We start from the raw sequence: 18,845 nt of genomic DNA on the forward strand, positions 1-18,845 counted from the left end.
TCGGAGTAATGTGCGAAAACATCGTGAGGAAACCTGCGTATAGGTCAACGGGAAGTACCCAGACAGACAGACAACAAAGTGATCCTATAAGGGTTCCGTTTTACCTTTTGAGGTACGGAACCCTAAAGAATGGTCAACGGTGATTAAAATAAACATACGACCATTCAGTACGACAGATCATCCATTAGAACCACAATACAAAATGTCTATCCACGCCTTTTTCCGTACGGCCCACTTCTGTGATTGAACGGCGCACCGGAAGGGTACCTCAAAGCTCAAACTAGTTCACTCCTGTAGAACCTTACACGGAGGCTTAGAAGTACCTATGAAGTAGAATAGAAACTGTTGTCATGCAAGTAAGCGCTTACGAAGTTCATTTGAATCAAGTGAAAATTATTAGTACTTGTCTAAAGGAAATTAGATACTATGCATGAAGTAACTAGTAACCACATTAATAATAATAAATTTACTAGTTTCATGTGTTTATGGAACTTGAAATAACGCTTCAACTACTTAGTATTTATTTTACTTAGATTTTGGGGCTCAAAAAATCAAAATTAAATTTAAAAAAACACTTTTATAGAAGTTTCCTAGAAAACGACAGCTTGATTTTTGCAACCTATCGATTGTTCCACTATTTCGCAATATCCTATCGTTTTTTATGTTTTTGATTCTTTATTTGCGGAAACATTTTTTTACATGAAGATGAATTTGAGATGAGATGTTATTACATATTGTCCAGTAGAAATGTTTCACCTTACATATCGTTTTAATGGTTTGCTTTTTAAAATGTCAAACAGCAAGAACTCACTAGCGAGATATAAGTCAAATAAGTAAACGTTAAAAAATAAAATAGATTTTAGCAACGAAACATAAAGACATTGTTTTTATTTAAATCGCCACCCACATTTATTTAAAACGTCACATATTGTTTAACCTACGCAATAATAATAAAATGATCCAGTTACCAAACTTTATTATCTAAATATATAAAAGGAAAAGGTGACTGACTGACTGACTGACTAACTGATCTATTAACGCACAGCTCAAACTACTGGACGGATCGAGCTGAAATTTGGCATGCAGATAGCTATTATGACGTAGGCATCCGCTAAGAAAGGATTTTTGGAAATTTAACTCCTAAGGGGGTGAAATAGGGGTTTGAAATTCGTGTAGTGCACGCGTGCTAGTTTATATTTAAACTGTATCATATCCTATAAGACTATAATATAATATGAGAGTGAAAGTCATAGGTGATTTCAAAATTACGTAAACACGACATTACGTGAATCAGAGGTTTTTACACGAAACCTCGACAATTGTGCAAGTAATAGGTAATTTCCATAAAGCCATTATTGTTTCAAGCACGAGGATAGTAATTGGGTTTTTACTGCGAGCTAATTTTGTGTCTTGGAGGAAGATTCATATAGACTGACCGGATAAAAATCCAAAAATCGCGTCCCAAAAGACACATTTCGGATGTTCAAAGAATCAACTTTTGACCTCAAAAACTACAAATTTGTTTATTCATTTTTTTATATTATCGAAATTAAATGTATTCTTTAGTGAATTACGAAGGACAAAACACGATTGGCACAATTTGGCTCAAGTATCCAAAGAAAAAAACGCATTTTTTACATGACCATTAGGAGAAACACCAGTTTTATTCGATTGATATTAAACCAATTTCAATACAATTTCGTATTTCAACGTTTAATACCGATAGGGATTGCGGTAGGAAGGGGGGGGGGGGGGGGGGGGGAGGGGGGGTGGGGGGGTTTAATATGGATTTAGGTGTGTGCAGATTACAGCAAATTTATCTTTTAGTTCCTCGTACCTATATTATGGACTTCCTTAAAGTAACGCCTGCTTCTATACTAAATTCTGGACCGTCTATACCTACCACTATAAAGGAAACTTCGCTTGTATGCAGTTCTTTTATTTCCCAATCGATGTGTTACGGCCCAAGCCTTGATCTAAGGCCTGCAAACGTTCGCACCTGTCCCTGCGAGCTTAGCTGTCAGCCGCGATTTTGGGCTAAGGCTATAAGTAATAATCAGGCACGTGCCAGACAATATCGATGTATCGATACTTTAATGGTCTTTATACACGACTGCCCAAAAAAGAAGTGTAATTGTATTTCAGGGTTCATGTATGTAGGTATGCATGTTTCTTTGTTCCACCATAACTTCTAAATGCCTGAACAGCCCCCCAATTGTTTAGGAATAACGTTTTCATCGTTATCGTAACCGTCCACAAATTCTGCCCTTTGATTGGCTGTGAAAAAATGTAAACAGCGAATCAACCAATCAAAGGGCAGAAATTGTTGACGATTATGATAACGATTATCATACATTTTTCTTACACAATCGGGGGGCTGATTTGGACGTATGGGGTATCGTTAGAATCCTTAATTCTACTTTATCTTCCCGAGTGACACTAGCTACAATTTTTTTGAAAAAAGTTCAATATGTAGAGCAGTCATGTTTTTTTATTATTGTACTTGTTTTAAACCCGGAATTTATAGAGAGAGAGCACATGTGATCATTCAGAAACTCATGTTTTAAAATAGCCTGTAATGAATAGACAACTCTGAGGTAAAATCTAAATCTTGTACTGCATAAAAAAAACTAGGCCAAATTGACAGGCCTTCCTGCCGTCACAAAAATTACTAATTACTTACTAGATTTTTTTAACTGGGCGCGTTTGGAACCCTCGTAGCTTTAGTTTTAAGTTTGCGTCATAATTATCACCACTATATCTTACAAATCCAACTTCTGACCATCAAAAAGAGTTATTTATTACCTATTTTGAATAAATCATTTGACTTTGACTTTGACTTTAAGTCGTATAACAATTCAATCAGTTATAACATGCAATCTCATCTAGTAGGTAAGTGATAGGATTGAAATAGAAAAAAGATTCTAATGAGCTTTTCGAAATCCTTTCTAATACTCAAACGAATCTGTCAAATTATTATACAGTAGGGCGATTGTCTAAAACCTGCATCAATCATTATTACAATCTCAATTGTTCTGATTGGCTGAATTTGTGCGATTCTTGTTGCAACAATCCATTGTAGCCAATAGTGAGCGAGCATTAACCAATCAGAGATGATTGCGATCGTGACATTGTAGCTGTCAAACAACCGCGGTAGAGCCACTGTATTGTATTGCAAATATTTTTTGAATACTCCAGAAGGTCAAAAGCGCCCGGTAAATCGCGTCACGAGTTTCTCCGAAAAGGTTTCTGCAATTTCTTTCGCTTTTAAGCAACTAAAAACGGACTATAGGTGCCAACATCGATAGGTACATTTTCTAGCTAGATTCACCCCCATCACTATTCTCCATGCTAGCCATCCCAGCTATGGCGTGTCGGGTAATGCATGCGAATGCAAGGGACAAGGGGACTAGTGGCGGGAGGGGGAGGGCGGGAGGGGGGAGGGGCGCAAGGGCAGCCTCGTGCCCTTCGCCGGGTCACCTTGCGCAGGTACATGCGCGTGCGTCTATTGTGCAACCTGACACTCAATATCAATTGGGGTGGCCGTGCTTTTGATCTGCATATATAAAATTCGCGGACGCATTAAAACAAGCTTTGACACTTTAGTGGCAATGGGCTGGACACATCTCACGCTACTCAGATAAAAGGTGGACAATCCAAACCACACGGTGGACAGGACCGGGAGGCAAAAGGGATGTTGGAAGGCCAAACAAACGGTGGACTGATGACATCATAAAAACAGCAGGGAAAAACTGGCTGGATCTCGGCAAGAAGAGAGAGAAATGGAAGAAGTTGGAGGAGGCCTTTACCCGAGAAGGGGCCCATATCTCATAACATACGTTTTTATTTTACATTTTATTTTTTTGTTTTTGTTATATGCATATAAGACAAACTCTGTACCTATCTACTAACTAACAATACCTACTAACAACTTAGCAATTTAAGAATACAGAAATATATTGTAATTAACGAAACTAACATCATTGTGAACTATAATGCATTAAGGAGTATGGGAATAAACGGCTTTTTTATTTTATTTTTATTTTTTATTTTATTTTTTATTTATTATATAAAATTCAAAGTCCTGAGTGACTGATAGCTGGTCCTAGAGACATGACGCTTGACAAAAGTATGCTCCTGAAAAAGCATATTACACAATTAAAGATTATCTAAAATATGATAAAAGTGCGTGTATTTGACCTGCAGCTCGTTCCAGCAACGCGCAGGACTGCAAATACTTTTCTTATCTAAATATCTAAATAATAAAACAAAAAGGTGACTGACTGACTGACTGATCTTAGATCAGTGATCTATCAACGCACAGCTCAAACTACTGGACGGATTGGGCTGAAATTTGGCATGCAGATAGCTATTATGACGCAGACATCCGCTAATAAAGGATTTTTCAAAATTCAACCCCTAAGGGGGTAGAATCGAGGTTTAAAATTTGTGTAGTCTACGCGGACGAAGTCGCGGGCATAAGCTAGTAACTTATAAGTATATGGCATAATATTGTAGGTATATCAAATCTTTAAAAAGAGCAACCGCCGAGTTTCTTGCTGGTTCTTCTCGGTAGGAAAGGCATTCCGAACCAGTGGTAGATTCCTGACGATTCAATAATACTTGTAAAAGTTAAATTGTTTTTTTTAAATAAGTACGTAACGTTTTTAGCACTTTTAAAAACAGGACGATCCCGAAAAATCAAAACGCCTGGCTAACGCAAGCCCATAATAGCACCGCCAAATTACGTAGACCCTATTACGTAAGAGGTTAGGTGTATTCTCCTACACATACCCCTTTTGTGGGGTGAGCCTTAACCAATACGTTATTCTAACGAGTTTGAATTTTTTGAGGGCCAATTGCATTTTATAGTTGGCCGTGACAGGATAATAATAAGAAAGGAAGAGTTTCGGACTTTTTGCAGTTCCCAAACTGTCTTGCTCATGCGATTTCGTTTTTTGTCGGCCATGTTTTTTGCGGTGTTTCGTTTTTGAAGTCATTGATATTAAAAAAAAATCAACGGTAGGTTAAGACGCTCTAGATTACAATTACGAGTCCTAACTCTGTTCCTGTCTAATGTGTGTTTATTTGTTTGTATTACACACTATATTATATACATCCGCGTGGACTACACAAATTTCAAACCCCTATTTCACCCCCTTAGGGGTTGAATTTTTAAAAATGCTTTCTTAGTGGATGCCTACATTATAATAGCTATCTGCATGCCAAATTTCAGCCTGATCCGTCCAGTAGTTTGAGCTGAGCGTTGATAGATCAGTCAGTCAGTCACCTTTTCCTTTTATATATTTAGACTTCGTCCGCGGTTTTGAAAAATCCCGTAAGTAGGATTTTCCGGGAAAAAAAAATTAGCCTGTGTCACTCTCCAGGTCTTTAAAGTAAAAATATCTTAAAAACATCATTTTTCGAAAACTTCCAAATTTTTAGCGATTTTAGCACATTTTCTTCAGATCTTTCATACGCGTCTGTCGTGTACCTACCACTGATATCTAAGTTTCGTACCTATATCAATGTTTTGTTGTAATTATTCGTAACGTTTAATAGTAATAAAAGCAATTGTTTATAATGCTAAATACTCGTTCGTAGAAGATAATTGCGCCCGCCACGTTTTTGTCCGTCCGTCTGTAATGGATCTTTTTGTTAGTTTGTTTACATCGCGAGCTCTGAACGACAGTGGCCTAACTCAAAATTGATAGTTATAGATATTTAAAAACAAAACTATTGGGCTAGATAAATAAATAGAGAGCGACAAAGAAAAAAGTAGATAAAGAAAATGTTTTAAAACTAAAACTGCTACACATTTTCTAGGTATTTTATAAATATGTATCGAAGTAACTACATATGGGGTGCAACGTTAACTAGTCTCTTCAATTTCTATACGGTAACTATGATTTATTCCATGTTATGATATAGGTACAGCAGGGTTTTTGCGGATGCTAATATTTTGACATCCGCAGATGCGGATGTGGATGCGGGTGTCTGAATTAATGCGAATGTTCCGCACTTGCGGATGCCGATGCGAAATCCGTAATATCCGCATCTGCACTGAAAATCTGTCCATCCGGTTAGGTCAGTTTATCTGCGAGCGTGCAATATTATGATTATTCATATTATGTAGTGTGTAATTACACGTCAGGATAATCTTCCGCATCGAAGCTCTTGAAATCATAAAACGTTTGTATACCTACCTACTTGTTGAGAGATGTTGCGTCACTAGAGTGAGCAATGTCTCGCAGATTTGCGAGAGATATCATGCTGGACCAATTGGTCATTATTACGGAAAAGTTACATCAATCACTATTGCTGGACTTAATCTCAGTTTTTGATATTGGCTGAGTTTGCATGTTGTTGCAATAATAGGTACATTTTAGCCAATAGTGAGAGAGTGCTGACCAATCAGAGGTGATTGCAATCGTCACATTGTACTTAGCTGTCAAACTACAATGGTGGTTCCCCAGTTTGCCTACAGCCACAATGAAAGTTGCTGTGTAGTATGTAGTATGAGGCGCTCCGCCCACGTCAGACTTTTTATAACTTCGATAGTTAATTACAAAAAATTGGTCACCGATTGTCGGACATGGGCGTAGCGCCTTATGCATATAGTTTCAGCAGGAATATAATCACAACAAATGCGACTGTAGCAATTTGATAAAATCTCAACTTACATTCTGAGTGGTTCGTATAATCCATTGTCAGTCAATATTACTATTCTTATCATAATATGCAGATGGTAATGGAGTAAGAATATAGATTAGAAATAATGGTGTTGGTTATATTAGTGTCTATGATGTCGTGCATAATATTATGCCTTTTTAATTATACATTTACGACAAACCGGCTTTACTCACGTATTTAGTCGATGTTAACCCGAGTAGTTTAGAACTCATCCGGGGTCCTAACTAGTCGGGCTAACATCGACTAAATATGTGAATAAAGCCGGTTTGTCATACATGTATAATGTATATGGAAATCACTCACGATAGTTTGAACGCTAAAATGTGTTTTTAATATTGGAAGGTACCAATGTCATTCAGTGCGACAACTTTTTCTCGTAGTATTTTCATCGACAAATCGTTGCAAAAGCCGCGAGAGAAATATGCCGCACTGACTACGCTTGCGCTGCACATTGTATGGGGTATACAGTTTGCTACTCTGTAGATATAACTCGATGGCAACTTGTAACTATGAAGTAGGTACCACTCATATAACTATAGGTTAAGCGATAACTGGCAAGACCTTCGTGTTATTTATTGGTTTGTGGATTGTTTGATGTCAGTTTTATAGCCTTTGTCCAAGATTCAAGTTCGTAAAAAATATGGTTTATAAGGTCAAACAAAAAAATAGGTCATAAAAATATAGGTACTCAGTACCAGTTTTAAATGTAGCTTTGATTTTTAAGACAAGACTATTTTTTTTCTATGACTACAAAATAGCGCAGACGTCCGACTTTAGACGGTGAGCAGTGGTGATCTGTATAGCAATGAAATTTTCCTCGATTGTATACGATGACACATTTTCCTTCTTGCTCTACAGATATGCGTTGAAGCTATTTCTTGGAAGATCCTTGTACTACTCGAAACTTGAAAGCTCTCTGTTGACTCATACAATTATTCGTTTCATTTTGGTTATTTAATGTTTTTAGGGTTCCGTACCTCAACAGGAAAAACGGAACCCTTATAGGATCACTTTGTTGTCTGTCTGTCTGTCTGTCTGTCTGTCAAGAAACCTACAGGGTACTTCCCGTTGACCTAGAATCATGAAATTTGGCAGGTAGGTAGATCTTATAGCTGACATTTGGAGAAAAATCTGAAAACCGTGAATTTAGGGTTAGATCACACAAAAAAAATTAAATTGTGGTCATGAACTAATAATTAGTATTTTCAACTTTCGAAGTGAGTGACTATATCAAGTGGGGTATCATATGAAAGGTCTTCACCTGTACATTCTAAAAAAGATTTTTATTTATTTTTATGCATTATTGTTTTTGAATTATCGTGCAAAATGTCGAAAAAATACGACTGTAGTACGGAACCCTCATTGCGCGAGCCTGACTCGCACTTGGCCGATTTTTTTTAATAACAAGCGTATACCAGATATGTTCATTGTTTGTCTCTCGCCAAACTGGTGAGCAAGTTTGTTGGCGAGCTGGCACTTCTTAAAAATAACTAGAATCTACGTATTAAATGATATTCTAACTTATATTCAAACTCATACTCTAACTTACTTAATTATTTATTTATTTATTTATTTATTATTTGCAATATATCGTGAACTTTTACAAAGTGTAGGATTTTTTATATATTTTTTCGCGTTCTTTTTTGTGGTATCATAGAAGAAATCATCAATGTTTTCGTTTTTGCTAGCTTTGTGGTTACATCATTTATAGACAAGAAATAAGGCCTGATTTTTCGGGATTCCCACAGGATAGGGAATAAGTCTATTTATATTTTTGCCGATCTAATGATCTACTTATGTCATAGCCCTTAATTTAGTAACTACTAACTTATGCTCGCGACTTCGTGTGGACTACACAAATTTCAAAACCCTATTTCACCCCCTTAGGGGTTGAATTCTCAAAAATCCTTTCTTAGCGGATGCCTACGTCATAATAGCTATCTGCATGCCAAATTTTAGCCCGATCCGTCCAGTAGTTTGAGCTGTGCGTTCATAGATCAGTCAGTCACCTTTTTCTTTTATATATTTAGATATAGTAGTAAGTAATATAATAGGTATTTGCTCAAGATAATATGCTTGTTTTTCGTCGCTAATTCGCTTTAATTTTCCGTCTCGCTTCCGTTTTTCCAAAAAGCAACTAAAGCAGGCTCCTTTTGTTTCGCAGGAGTCGACGCCCTCCTTGACGCTAATATCGTCAAAGGTAAGTCACACCAAATTAATCGCGCAGGCCATCTTAATTCAAACAGGATACTATCGCCAATTTTAATTAAAAAAAACTATTTACGCGCGTATAGTATCACATATCTAATAACTAGCTGATGCCCGCGACTTCGTCTGCGTGGCTTTAGGTTTTTAAAAATCCCGTGGGAACTCTTTGATTTCCCGGGATAAAAAGTAGCCTATCCTTCCCCGGGATGTAAGCTATCGCTGTACCAAATTTCGTCAAAATCGGTTGAACGGTTGGGCCGTGAAAGGCTAGCAGACAGACAGACAGACAGACAGACAGACAGACATACTTTCGCATTTATAATATTAGTATGGATTATAGTGATTCAAAAAAATTGAATTTTGACAAATCTTACAATTCGGATTTCGTTGTTTATTTGCACACTAGAAAATTCAACTCCTAAGGGGGTAAAATAGGGGTGCAAAATTTGCGTAAGTAGTCCACGCCGACGAAGTTGCGGAAATAATAAGCTAGTAAACGTATAAGCAAGCTCAAATTCACCTTATACAATGAACCAAAAGCTTAATTTGCTATAATCCGCTGACACAGGTCGAATCTGTATGATGCAACATGCAGCATGCGAAATGCACCACCCGCCCTCCCACTGCTAACCATGCAGGAAAAAGCAGCTACCAGGCAAGCAATTAAGCTTTTGGTTCATTGTATATCATGGACTTCCGCAAAATAACGCCTGCTTCTATACAACAAATTCACCTTTACAAACCGAACAAACGTACAAGCTTGTAGATTACGAGTCCGAACAAATTAGGTGCTACGCGGCTCGTACTATCGCGGTATGTGAGAAACCACCTTTAGAAACGATTAAGTTTTTTTTATATGATTCAAATTGGCGATCAGTCACTCCCAGATCATGCGTCTGAATTATGTACATACTCACATAAAAAAAGAGTACATCGCGTGCCTTATTTTGAGAGATTTTGTAAAAAAAACCGGCCAAGTGCGAGTCAGGCTCGCGCAATGAGGGTTTCGTACTACAGTCGTATTTTTTCGACATTTGGCAGGATAATTCAGAAACTATGATACATAAAAATAAATAAAAATCTGTTTTAGAATGCACAAGTGAAGACCTTTCATATGATACCCCACTTGATTAGTTATCTTACTTCGAAAATTGAAAATACTAATTATTGGTTCATGACCACAATTTAATTTTTTTTGTGTGATCTAACCCTAAATTCACGGTTTTCAGATTTTTCCTCAAATGTTACTTATAAGATCTACCTACCTGCCAAATTTCATGATTCTAGGTCAACGGGAAGTACCCTCTAGGTTTCTTGAGAGACCGACAGACAGACAGACAGACAACAAAGTGATCCTATAAGAGTTCCGTTTATCCTTTTGAGGTACGGAACCCTAAAAAAAAGCATCCAGCACTGCTTACTTCTGCGAAACAAAAATGTATAGCTAATGTATTTATGGCTTTGTTAATATAGGTACATATTTGAATAGAGCTATTGCTAGATGCTTTAACTATAATATGTTCACTAAAATAAGTTTTGAATGTGATTCATCATCATCATTATCAACCGATGGACGCCCACAACTGTTGGACAAAGGTCTCTTGTGAGAACTTCCACACGCCACTGTCTTGCGCCGCCGCCATCCATCGGCTCCCTGCGACTCGTTTGATGTCTCGAAAAACTCTATTGTGCTTAATTATTTAAAAGAGCTCTTTTATTTAAAGAAAATAAGAAAAATATAAAAAATAATTGATAGGCACTGCCCACTAAAAGTTCTACAATAGTAATTATAAATAGGTAAGTAAATAATATTAATATAATGCATTAAAAATATTTAGTGCAATAAAAAATAAAATGATCAAATTAATTATCACGAAGGAATTAGTAGAGATTTTCTTAATTATAAGGCAAATAAACACTCGCAAGATTGATGGCTTAGAATTTATTTTAAAATGTTTAGAAAAGTCGTCAATCTGTCAGAATTTGGTCCATACTGTTTACTAGGCGTAGCGCGTTCACACAATATCGTAGCGACATCGTGTGCACATAACTAAAACCGATCTGTCACTGTTTAATAAAAACTAACCTGCCTAGTCGTAGCTATATAGCAATTTATTTTAAATATAAATTATAAATATTTATATATTTTTCAATAAGTACAAAAAACCGGTTAACTGCGAGTCAGGCTTGCGCACCGAGGGTTCCGTACTACAGTCGTATTTTTTTGACATGTTGCACGATATAAATCAAAAACTACTTATTCTGCATAAAAACAAATAAAAATTTGTTTTAGTATGTACAAGTAAAGCCCTTTCATATGATACCCCACTTGGTATAGCTATCTTACTTCGAAAATTGAAAATGTTAATTATTTATAAGTTTATGACCACAATTTTTTTTTTGTGATGTAACCACAAAGTCACGGTTTTCAAATTTTTCCCCTCATACCAGCTATCAGACCCACCTACCTGCCAAATTTCATGATTCTAGGTGAACGGGAAGTACCCTCTAGGTTTCTTGACAGACCGACAGACAGACAGACAACAAAGTGATCCTATAAGGGTTCCGTTTTTCTTTTTGAGGTACGGAACCCTAAAAAGCAACCAGCATAATTTAAGCCTCTGTCTCTCTTGGTCACTAGGCACTAGTTCACTTATTGCCAAAGCCACAGATAATAATATCAACGGTATCGATGCTATGTAAACGTGGTCTTCCTGTCAGATCATTTGATTGACTTAATTTATTCTAATTAAAACTGACCTGTTCGTCGGTAGGCTTTGTGTGGAGGCTGTGCCGTGGGTGGTGCCTTATGACTTTCTTCCCCGTGATATATTGGGCCCGCACTTAATGAGACGTGAAATAATTAATGAAATTACTTTATGACTACTAACAGTATTGACAAACCTGATTTCTATCTCATGTTTGAGCCTTTTTTATGAACTCGAGACATTAGGATAATTGCCTGTTAATAGCCTAATGGTTTGAGCATCGGCGACCGCCTTTGTTGATGAAAGATTGGTGAACCAGAGATTCATCATCATCATCATGAACAACCCATCACCGGCTCACTACAGAGCACAGGTCTCCTCTCAGAGTGAGAAGGGTTTTGGCTATAGTCTACCACGCTGGCCATGTGCGGATTGGTAGACTAGAACTCTCAGGCATGCAGGTTTCCTCACGATGTTTTCCTTCACCGTTAAAGAAGCAAGTGATTAATTAAAACGCACATAACTCCGAAAAGTTAGAGGTGCGCGTCCGTGAGGATCGAACCCACGACCTCCGATTAGAAGGCGACTTTTCAAAAAAATTAGAGATCCGTTCAAAAATTGCAATAAAGTGAAAAAAGTCGTCTCTATGAGCTTCCGTGGCGTGCGCTGCCTAAATAGTTAAAGTTACACGAAAACAGTTCGGTGGAATTGTTCCTCTTAAACAGCTCTAAAAAATTTTTTACGGTAGGTTCACAAAAACCATTTTTATGGTTTTGAAATGTGGTCTAAAACAAAGCTTTACTTTCGGAGGTGTTTTTACTATCATAGTAGGTATAATTCCTTATATCAAAATAAAATTGTTCGACATCTCAATTGTTTAATTTCTACATATAAGTCATTGTTTAATTTAGACCAAAATTGCCCTGTGATACACAGGGTTTTCATTTCATTTAGATTTATATGTTAGGAGATACCACGAAATCAAAATAATGGCGACGGCTGCGGCAACGCGATTATGTCGCAGTGCGATTATATTAGAGGTACCTACCAACTACCAGAGTAGCTACCTACCAAGTAAAGACTTTTTGAACTCGAGGATCCAACTCCCCAGCCTTGATGCCGTAAGGAATTGCATTCTTTAATCGTGGTGATACCATGGGATTTTTAAAGAATCATGCGATTAAATGTTTTTACGAAATTCGGTACTGAGATATCTTGCATCACGGGGACGGGCTACTACGGATAGGTTACTCTTTGTCCTGGAAAATCAAAAGTTCCCATGGGTTCTTTAAAAACCACGCGGGCGAAGCCGTGGGGGTCAGCTAGTAATAATATAAGTCTCAAATGATATTACTCACTTTTACTCATTACTCGAAGGCGGTGAGTAATGCGGCGCCCGGACATGCCTGCAATTGTCGAGATCATATTCGATTTTATTTTTACATTACCGGTTTCGTGTCTTCGGATTATAAAGCTCGTTTCGTCATTCTTTTTTATATAGTTTGGGTATTAGTCACAAGTTATTGCGTGTACTTCTAAGTACTTAAGTAAGTGGTTATTGTATTTAAGCTGAGATTATTTTCGTAGTTTATTTCATAATAGATTTTATAAGCGTTGAAGAATGGAGACTGTCCTGGGAAGAAAGATAGCACTTAAAAGAAAGTTTAAATTTGCCGAGTTGAGGCTTTTGGAAGTTTGATAAAAACAATGAATCTTATACGTATACCTATCTATAGTACGCGACAGGCCGAGATCGCAATCGGGGTGGGGCCACCCGCACAGGCCCCGCGCTAAAATAAATAAAAATCTGTTTTAGAATATACAGGTAGGTATATGTTACCCCACTTGGTATAGTTATCTTACTTTGAAAATTGAAAATACTTATTACTCATTTGTTCATTAACACATATATTTTTTTGTGTGATGTACTTAACCACAAATTTACGGTTTTCAGATTTATTCCTTTACTTGTGCAATAAGGCCTACCTACCTGCCTTTCATGATTCTTGGTCAACGGGAAGTAGGTACTCTATAGGTTTTCTTGACAGACAGACAACAAAGTAATCCGATATAAGGCTTCCTTTTTTCCTTTTGAGGTACGAAACCCTAAAAAGGACAAAGGTTGTGAAGTTCCTGAACAATCTCTCCGAAATACACAGTCTGAAAATCAGCGTCCTGCATCTTATGTGTGTTAACGCATATGATGCAAGACATTATGCTGAGCTGTACACCCATTTGGGGCGGTGTCACAGATGAAAATGTTACATTTGTACTTTGTTTTTATCTGTGACACCGCAAGAACAAATAAATGCATTTTCTTTCTTTCTTTATTTCTAAACTAGCTTATGCTCGCGACTTCGTCCGCGTGGACTACAAAATTTCAAATCCCTATTTCACCCCCTTAGGAGTTGAATTTTCAAAAATCCTTTCTTAGCGGATGCCTACGTCATAATAGCTATCTGCATGCCAAATTTCAGCCCGATCCGTCCAGTAGTTTGAGCTGTGCGTTGATAGATCAGTCAGTCAGTCACCTTTTCCTTTTATATATATATGTCGGAGAACAGGAGGATGGCCGATAATTATTATTCATCTTTAGCCGACATCAGAAGGTAGTAATTAATAAGTAGGTACTTTAATCCATGTTCTTTACAAATAGTTCTCAGTAACGTATCGCACATGGAAGCCATCAACGTAACACAACCAGATCACCCTAACCTAACCCTACCTATGGTCGCCTCCAACCACCCCTCACAGCGACCCCTCACCTCACTCTAAACTAGCTAACCTAAGCTAAACACTACATCGTGTGATTAGGGCGCAATTGCTATTGCAACCTCTCAATCAAGTCACGACCTACTCCGTTATCTAATCATCTCAAGGTAATCAATCACAACTTCATGAACGCTCTTAAAAGGATCATTGCATCGACTCTCTTACGATCTAAACCAGATCTTATAATTGACTTCTCATTACTAATTCAGAATATCGCAATAGCTCTACCTTCTCCACTCTGTGCACATCTGCATACAGAACACCATAGCATCGTGCGCCACACGCGCCACGACTACTATCCACCCAAATAAGCGATCACATCAGAAACCAGGTAGAATGTAAGCTATTCGATCTCATGGGCAACTCATTGTCTAATCCATTTCAACATTACACGAGAGTCATCAATGATTCTTTACCGACCGGGTTATACGATTCTAAAGCGGGTACCTACTATCAAAGTTAACTTCAAGTTACTATCACACTAAACTATCACTTCAAACTAATCATTATCTCAGCTGCCGGTATATCTCCAATTACACTCTAAATCACTAGCGTCTGCAGAAATAACCTTAACGGATGTCATTATAATAACCTATCCACTGAGCTAAACGTTAACTCACGAATTACTCTAATATTCACCAATCATTGATATTCCATATTCGTCAAACAACTACGCGAACATTATTAATAGTGCTTTGCAGACAAAGTCACCGGATGGCACTAGATGTTACGATTTAACACAATGTACATTAGCATCGAACAATTACTGTTCTAACTATATCACAATCACCGAATTAAATATCACGATTAAGAAACTACCTACCTATCTCAAAGAATAATAATTAGCTAAGCTATAATCTGATACTTAATTAATTTAACGCGAGAGAAAATTGTGAACCACAACAAATGCGTGCGTGTCAAAGTCCAACTCTGACAACTAAAATAAAGATGGCTACCTTCCGTAGAGTAAAGCTCATACGTTTCTTTTCACGGTGTCTACAGACAGTAAGAACTCTTTCAATATCGACCCTCCAATACGGCCATTCTGACATGCGACCGTCCTCGGGCGCTAGTATGTATCAAGCACAAACATTTTATAAACGTCAGAACATCCGCTCGTTCATCCTGACAATCAGCACAAGCACACAAACCACATATTCTAAAGCATGCATATCACAACCATTACAAATAAAACAAGCATGACACAACCAAAGCATAGCCCAACTTTATCCATAGTAGCAACTTCTAAAACACACTGCACCATTTGCCATAATAGACTCACCGCTCATAATTATGTCTCATAAAACCCGAACTCCAGCAGTACCCCGCTACTGATCCTATCACCTGTTTCAAATACCCACCACACTATACACCAAGCTAACTCCCCTCAGCTGAAACGGCCACGCCGCCGTCCATCCATTATCGGAACAGCCACCTCGCCGTTTATCATCTAAATGGCCACCTCGCCTTTTAGACAACTCCCTTTTTTTCAAAACAGCCACCTCGCCGTTTATCATCTAAATGGCCACCTCGCCTTTTAGATAACCCCCTTTTTTTTCAAAACAGCCACCTCGCCGTTTATCATCTAAATGGCCACCTCGCCTTTTAGACAACCCCCTTTTTTTTTTCAAAACAGCCACCTCGCCGTTAATCATCTAAATGGCCACCTCGCCGTTTAGACAACCCATTTTTATAAATCAAATATTCTTTAACGTCGCAATAGCACTTTTCCAAAAGCAATTCACTAAGCTCTTCCTTATACACATCCAAACTCATCTTTTTGAGGTCAATTGGCAGCTTATTGTTCATTTTTTTTTTACGGCCATAGCGCAAACGCTTTTAATGCATGTACCACTGTGACATTCTGAAATGCATAGCTCGTGCGTGCATCCAACCGACCCACTCATCCTTACCTCATAATCTCGTTGGAAATATTTTTGACATCTCCTAATAAATACGCCCATATCCTCTATGCTCATACATCACAGTGGAAGGAGTCCACGCATACACAAATTCGTCCAATTCAGCACACACACCTAATGTGCACCCTCAAATTAGAGTTCTTGTCGCAAATTATTCCCAAAAACTTTAAATCATCAACCCTCTCCATCGTCGCATGATCATGAACTGCATCATTTTAGTTTTATTTAAGCGCACTTCCAAGTCATTATTACTAATTCAATTAATTATCCTCCAAAGCGCCGTTCAATTCCCATTCCTACGTTCCTTCAACATTATTCTATCATCTGCAAACAATACACAACGAACAATGGTCGCTATCGTAATGTCACCAATACAAGTTACAAAAAGAAAACAAATATTCCGGCGAATTTAAAAACCTCCTTCGTTTTTGAAGTCAGTTCAAACGGAAGGATTCTAATACACCACACATACCATACACTCTGAGGTACCCCCCGCTTATCACATTCCAGTGGAGATTCGTACACCCTTTGGTATTATTTTTCATTCTAGCAATCCCAGCGCACATTTTCAGTCCATTCAAATACGACTCTATCCATTCATAAGCTCTTCTTGCAACACCATATCCATCTAATTTATCCAATAATATTTTATGATTCACAAAGTCAAAAGCCTTAGTCACATCCAGAAAAATAATAGCAATAGGCACCCTGTCATTCAGGCTATCATTATCTATTCCACTTAAACAGAAACAATCCTCGACAGTGGAGCTGTCATTGTAAAAACCAAATCGTTCATCCACGAGCACACCATTGGCATTGAATTTTTTTTTGAGACGTTTCACCATTACCTTTCCAATCATTCCCGCTAATATTGGCACCAATGTTATAGGACGGTGCCACATCAATCGCCTTTTTTTTTGAACACGGGCTACAGGAATGGTAACTATAGAAATTTTTAAGTTGCTAGGGAAAACCCCTTATTCAAACGACTGATTCACTATGTCTGCAAATACACTGCATAGGCGAATAGCGCACTCCTCTACAGAGCCAGTCCTCATCTCATCTTAGCCCAGCTTCAGTGTCACTCCGTGACTCTATTATACCAAAAATCCCTTCAGTCAACCATACCGTTTTATTATTACAATTATCCATTTTCACCTTCTTAGAGGGTAAACACAGCACATAGAAAAGTTATACAACATCATGAAAGGAATCAAATGCCTCGCCGACGCTTTCCGAATATTCGAAAATGTAAGGGACAAGATAAATTTCATGAATAAAATTATTTCGTATTAACCCCGTTGTAGTCCCTCCCACATTAAGACCATGCAGACCTATATCGCACTTTTTTTTCAACCCTTACTGCCAATGCCCAAGTAGCATCATGATCTGAGAGTGCTAGATAGTCAATCTCAGCAGCTGAAAACATCAGACCACTAGCTATTAAATTAGATGACTACCGTGCTGGGACATCACACTCCCAATGCTATAACCATTTAGTAAGGAAACCAAGTAGTTTGGAACCCTCGTAGCCTTAGCTCCAAGCTTACGCAATTCACCATCACCACCATACCACATAACTCCTACAACTGACAGTCAAAATTGTAAATTAACTAAACTTAACTATTTTGAATAAATGATTCGAGTTTGAGTTTAACTCCATTAAATCACGGCCACTTTCACCACTCCTTAGCGCATCTCTACACAAAATAATCCTTTTTTCTTTCTCTTTTTATTCAAAACACACAAAAGTAAATCAAGCTTTTCAAGAAAGACCACGTATGGGTATTAAAATTGAAAACATGTCTTGCACAAATAAATAAAAAAAAAAAAAAATCTTGTAACTTTTTTTTTTTTTAAACAAAGCTAGTGTTGCAATGATTTTCGAAAATGTGGGCATAAATCGTGTATCCCACTTCTGATGTCGGAGAACAGGAGGATGGCCGATAATTATTATTCATCTTTAGCCGACATCAGAAGGTAGTAATTAATAAGTAGGTACTTTAATCCATGTTCTTTACAAATAGTTCTCAGTAACGTATCGCACATGGAAGCCATCAACGTAACACAACCAGATCACCCTAACCTAACCCTACCTATGGTCGCCTCCAACCACCCCTCACAGCGACCCCTCACCTCACTCTAAACTAGCTAACCTAAGCTAAACACTACATCGTGTGATTAGGGCGCAATTGCTATTGCAACCTCTCAATCAAGTCACGACCTACTCCGTTATCTAATCATCTCAAGGTAATCAATCACAACTTCATGAACGCTCTTAAAAGGATCATTGCATCGACTCTCTTACGATCTAAACCAGATCTTATAATTGACTTCTCATTACTAATTCAGAATATCGCAATAGCTCTACCTTCTCCACTCTGTGCACATCTGCATACAGAACACCATAGCATCGTGCGCCACACGCGCCACGACTACTATCCACCCAAATAAGCGATCACATCAGAAACCAGGTAGAATGTAAGCTATTCGATCTCATGGGCAACTCATTGTCTAATCCATTTCAACATTACACGAGAGT

General features: G+C 37.8%; 1 protein-coding gene across 14 annotated transcripts in view; it reads left to right on the top strand.

Moving 5' to 3' along the window:
• The window catches only part of Ca-beta (Calcium channel protein beta subunit), a 189,850-nt gene that overhangs the window by 116,961 nt on the left and 54,044 nt on the right, over positions 1-18,845 (top strand). For 13 of the 14 annotated variants that reach the window (XR_011237000.1, XR_011237002.1, XR_011237001.1 and 10 more), the window contains exon 3: positions 8,858-8,893. The exons of the other annotated variant lie outside the window; for it this stretch is intronic. Coding sequence is in view for 9 of the 13 variants with exons in the window: in XM_069500043.1 (XP_069356144.1) it covers positions 8,858-8,893 (36 nt within the window). In the remaining 4 variants the exon portion in view is untranslated. The remainder of the gene's footprint in view (positions 1-8,857; positions 8,894-18,845) is intronic. 14 annotated transcript variants of the gene reach the window in all.

This window comes from Maniola hyperantus, chromosome 1, assembly GCF_902806685.2.
Source record: "Maniola hyperantus chromosome 1, iAphHyp1.2, whole genome shotgun sequence".
NCBI classification, from domain to species: Eukaryota; Metazoa; Arthropoda; class Insecta; order Lepidoptera; family Nymphalidae; genus Maniola; species Maniola hyperantus.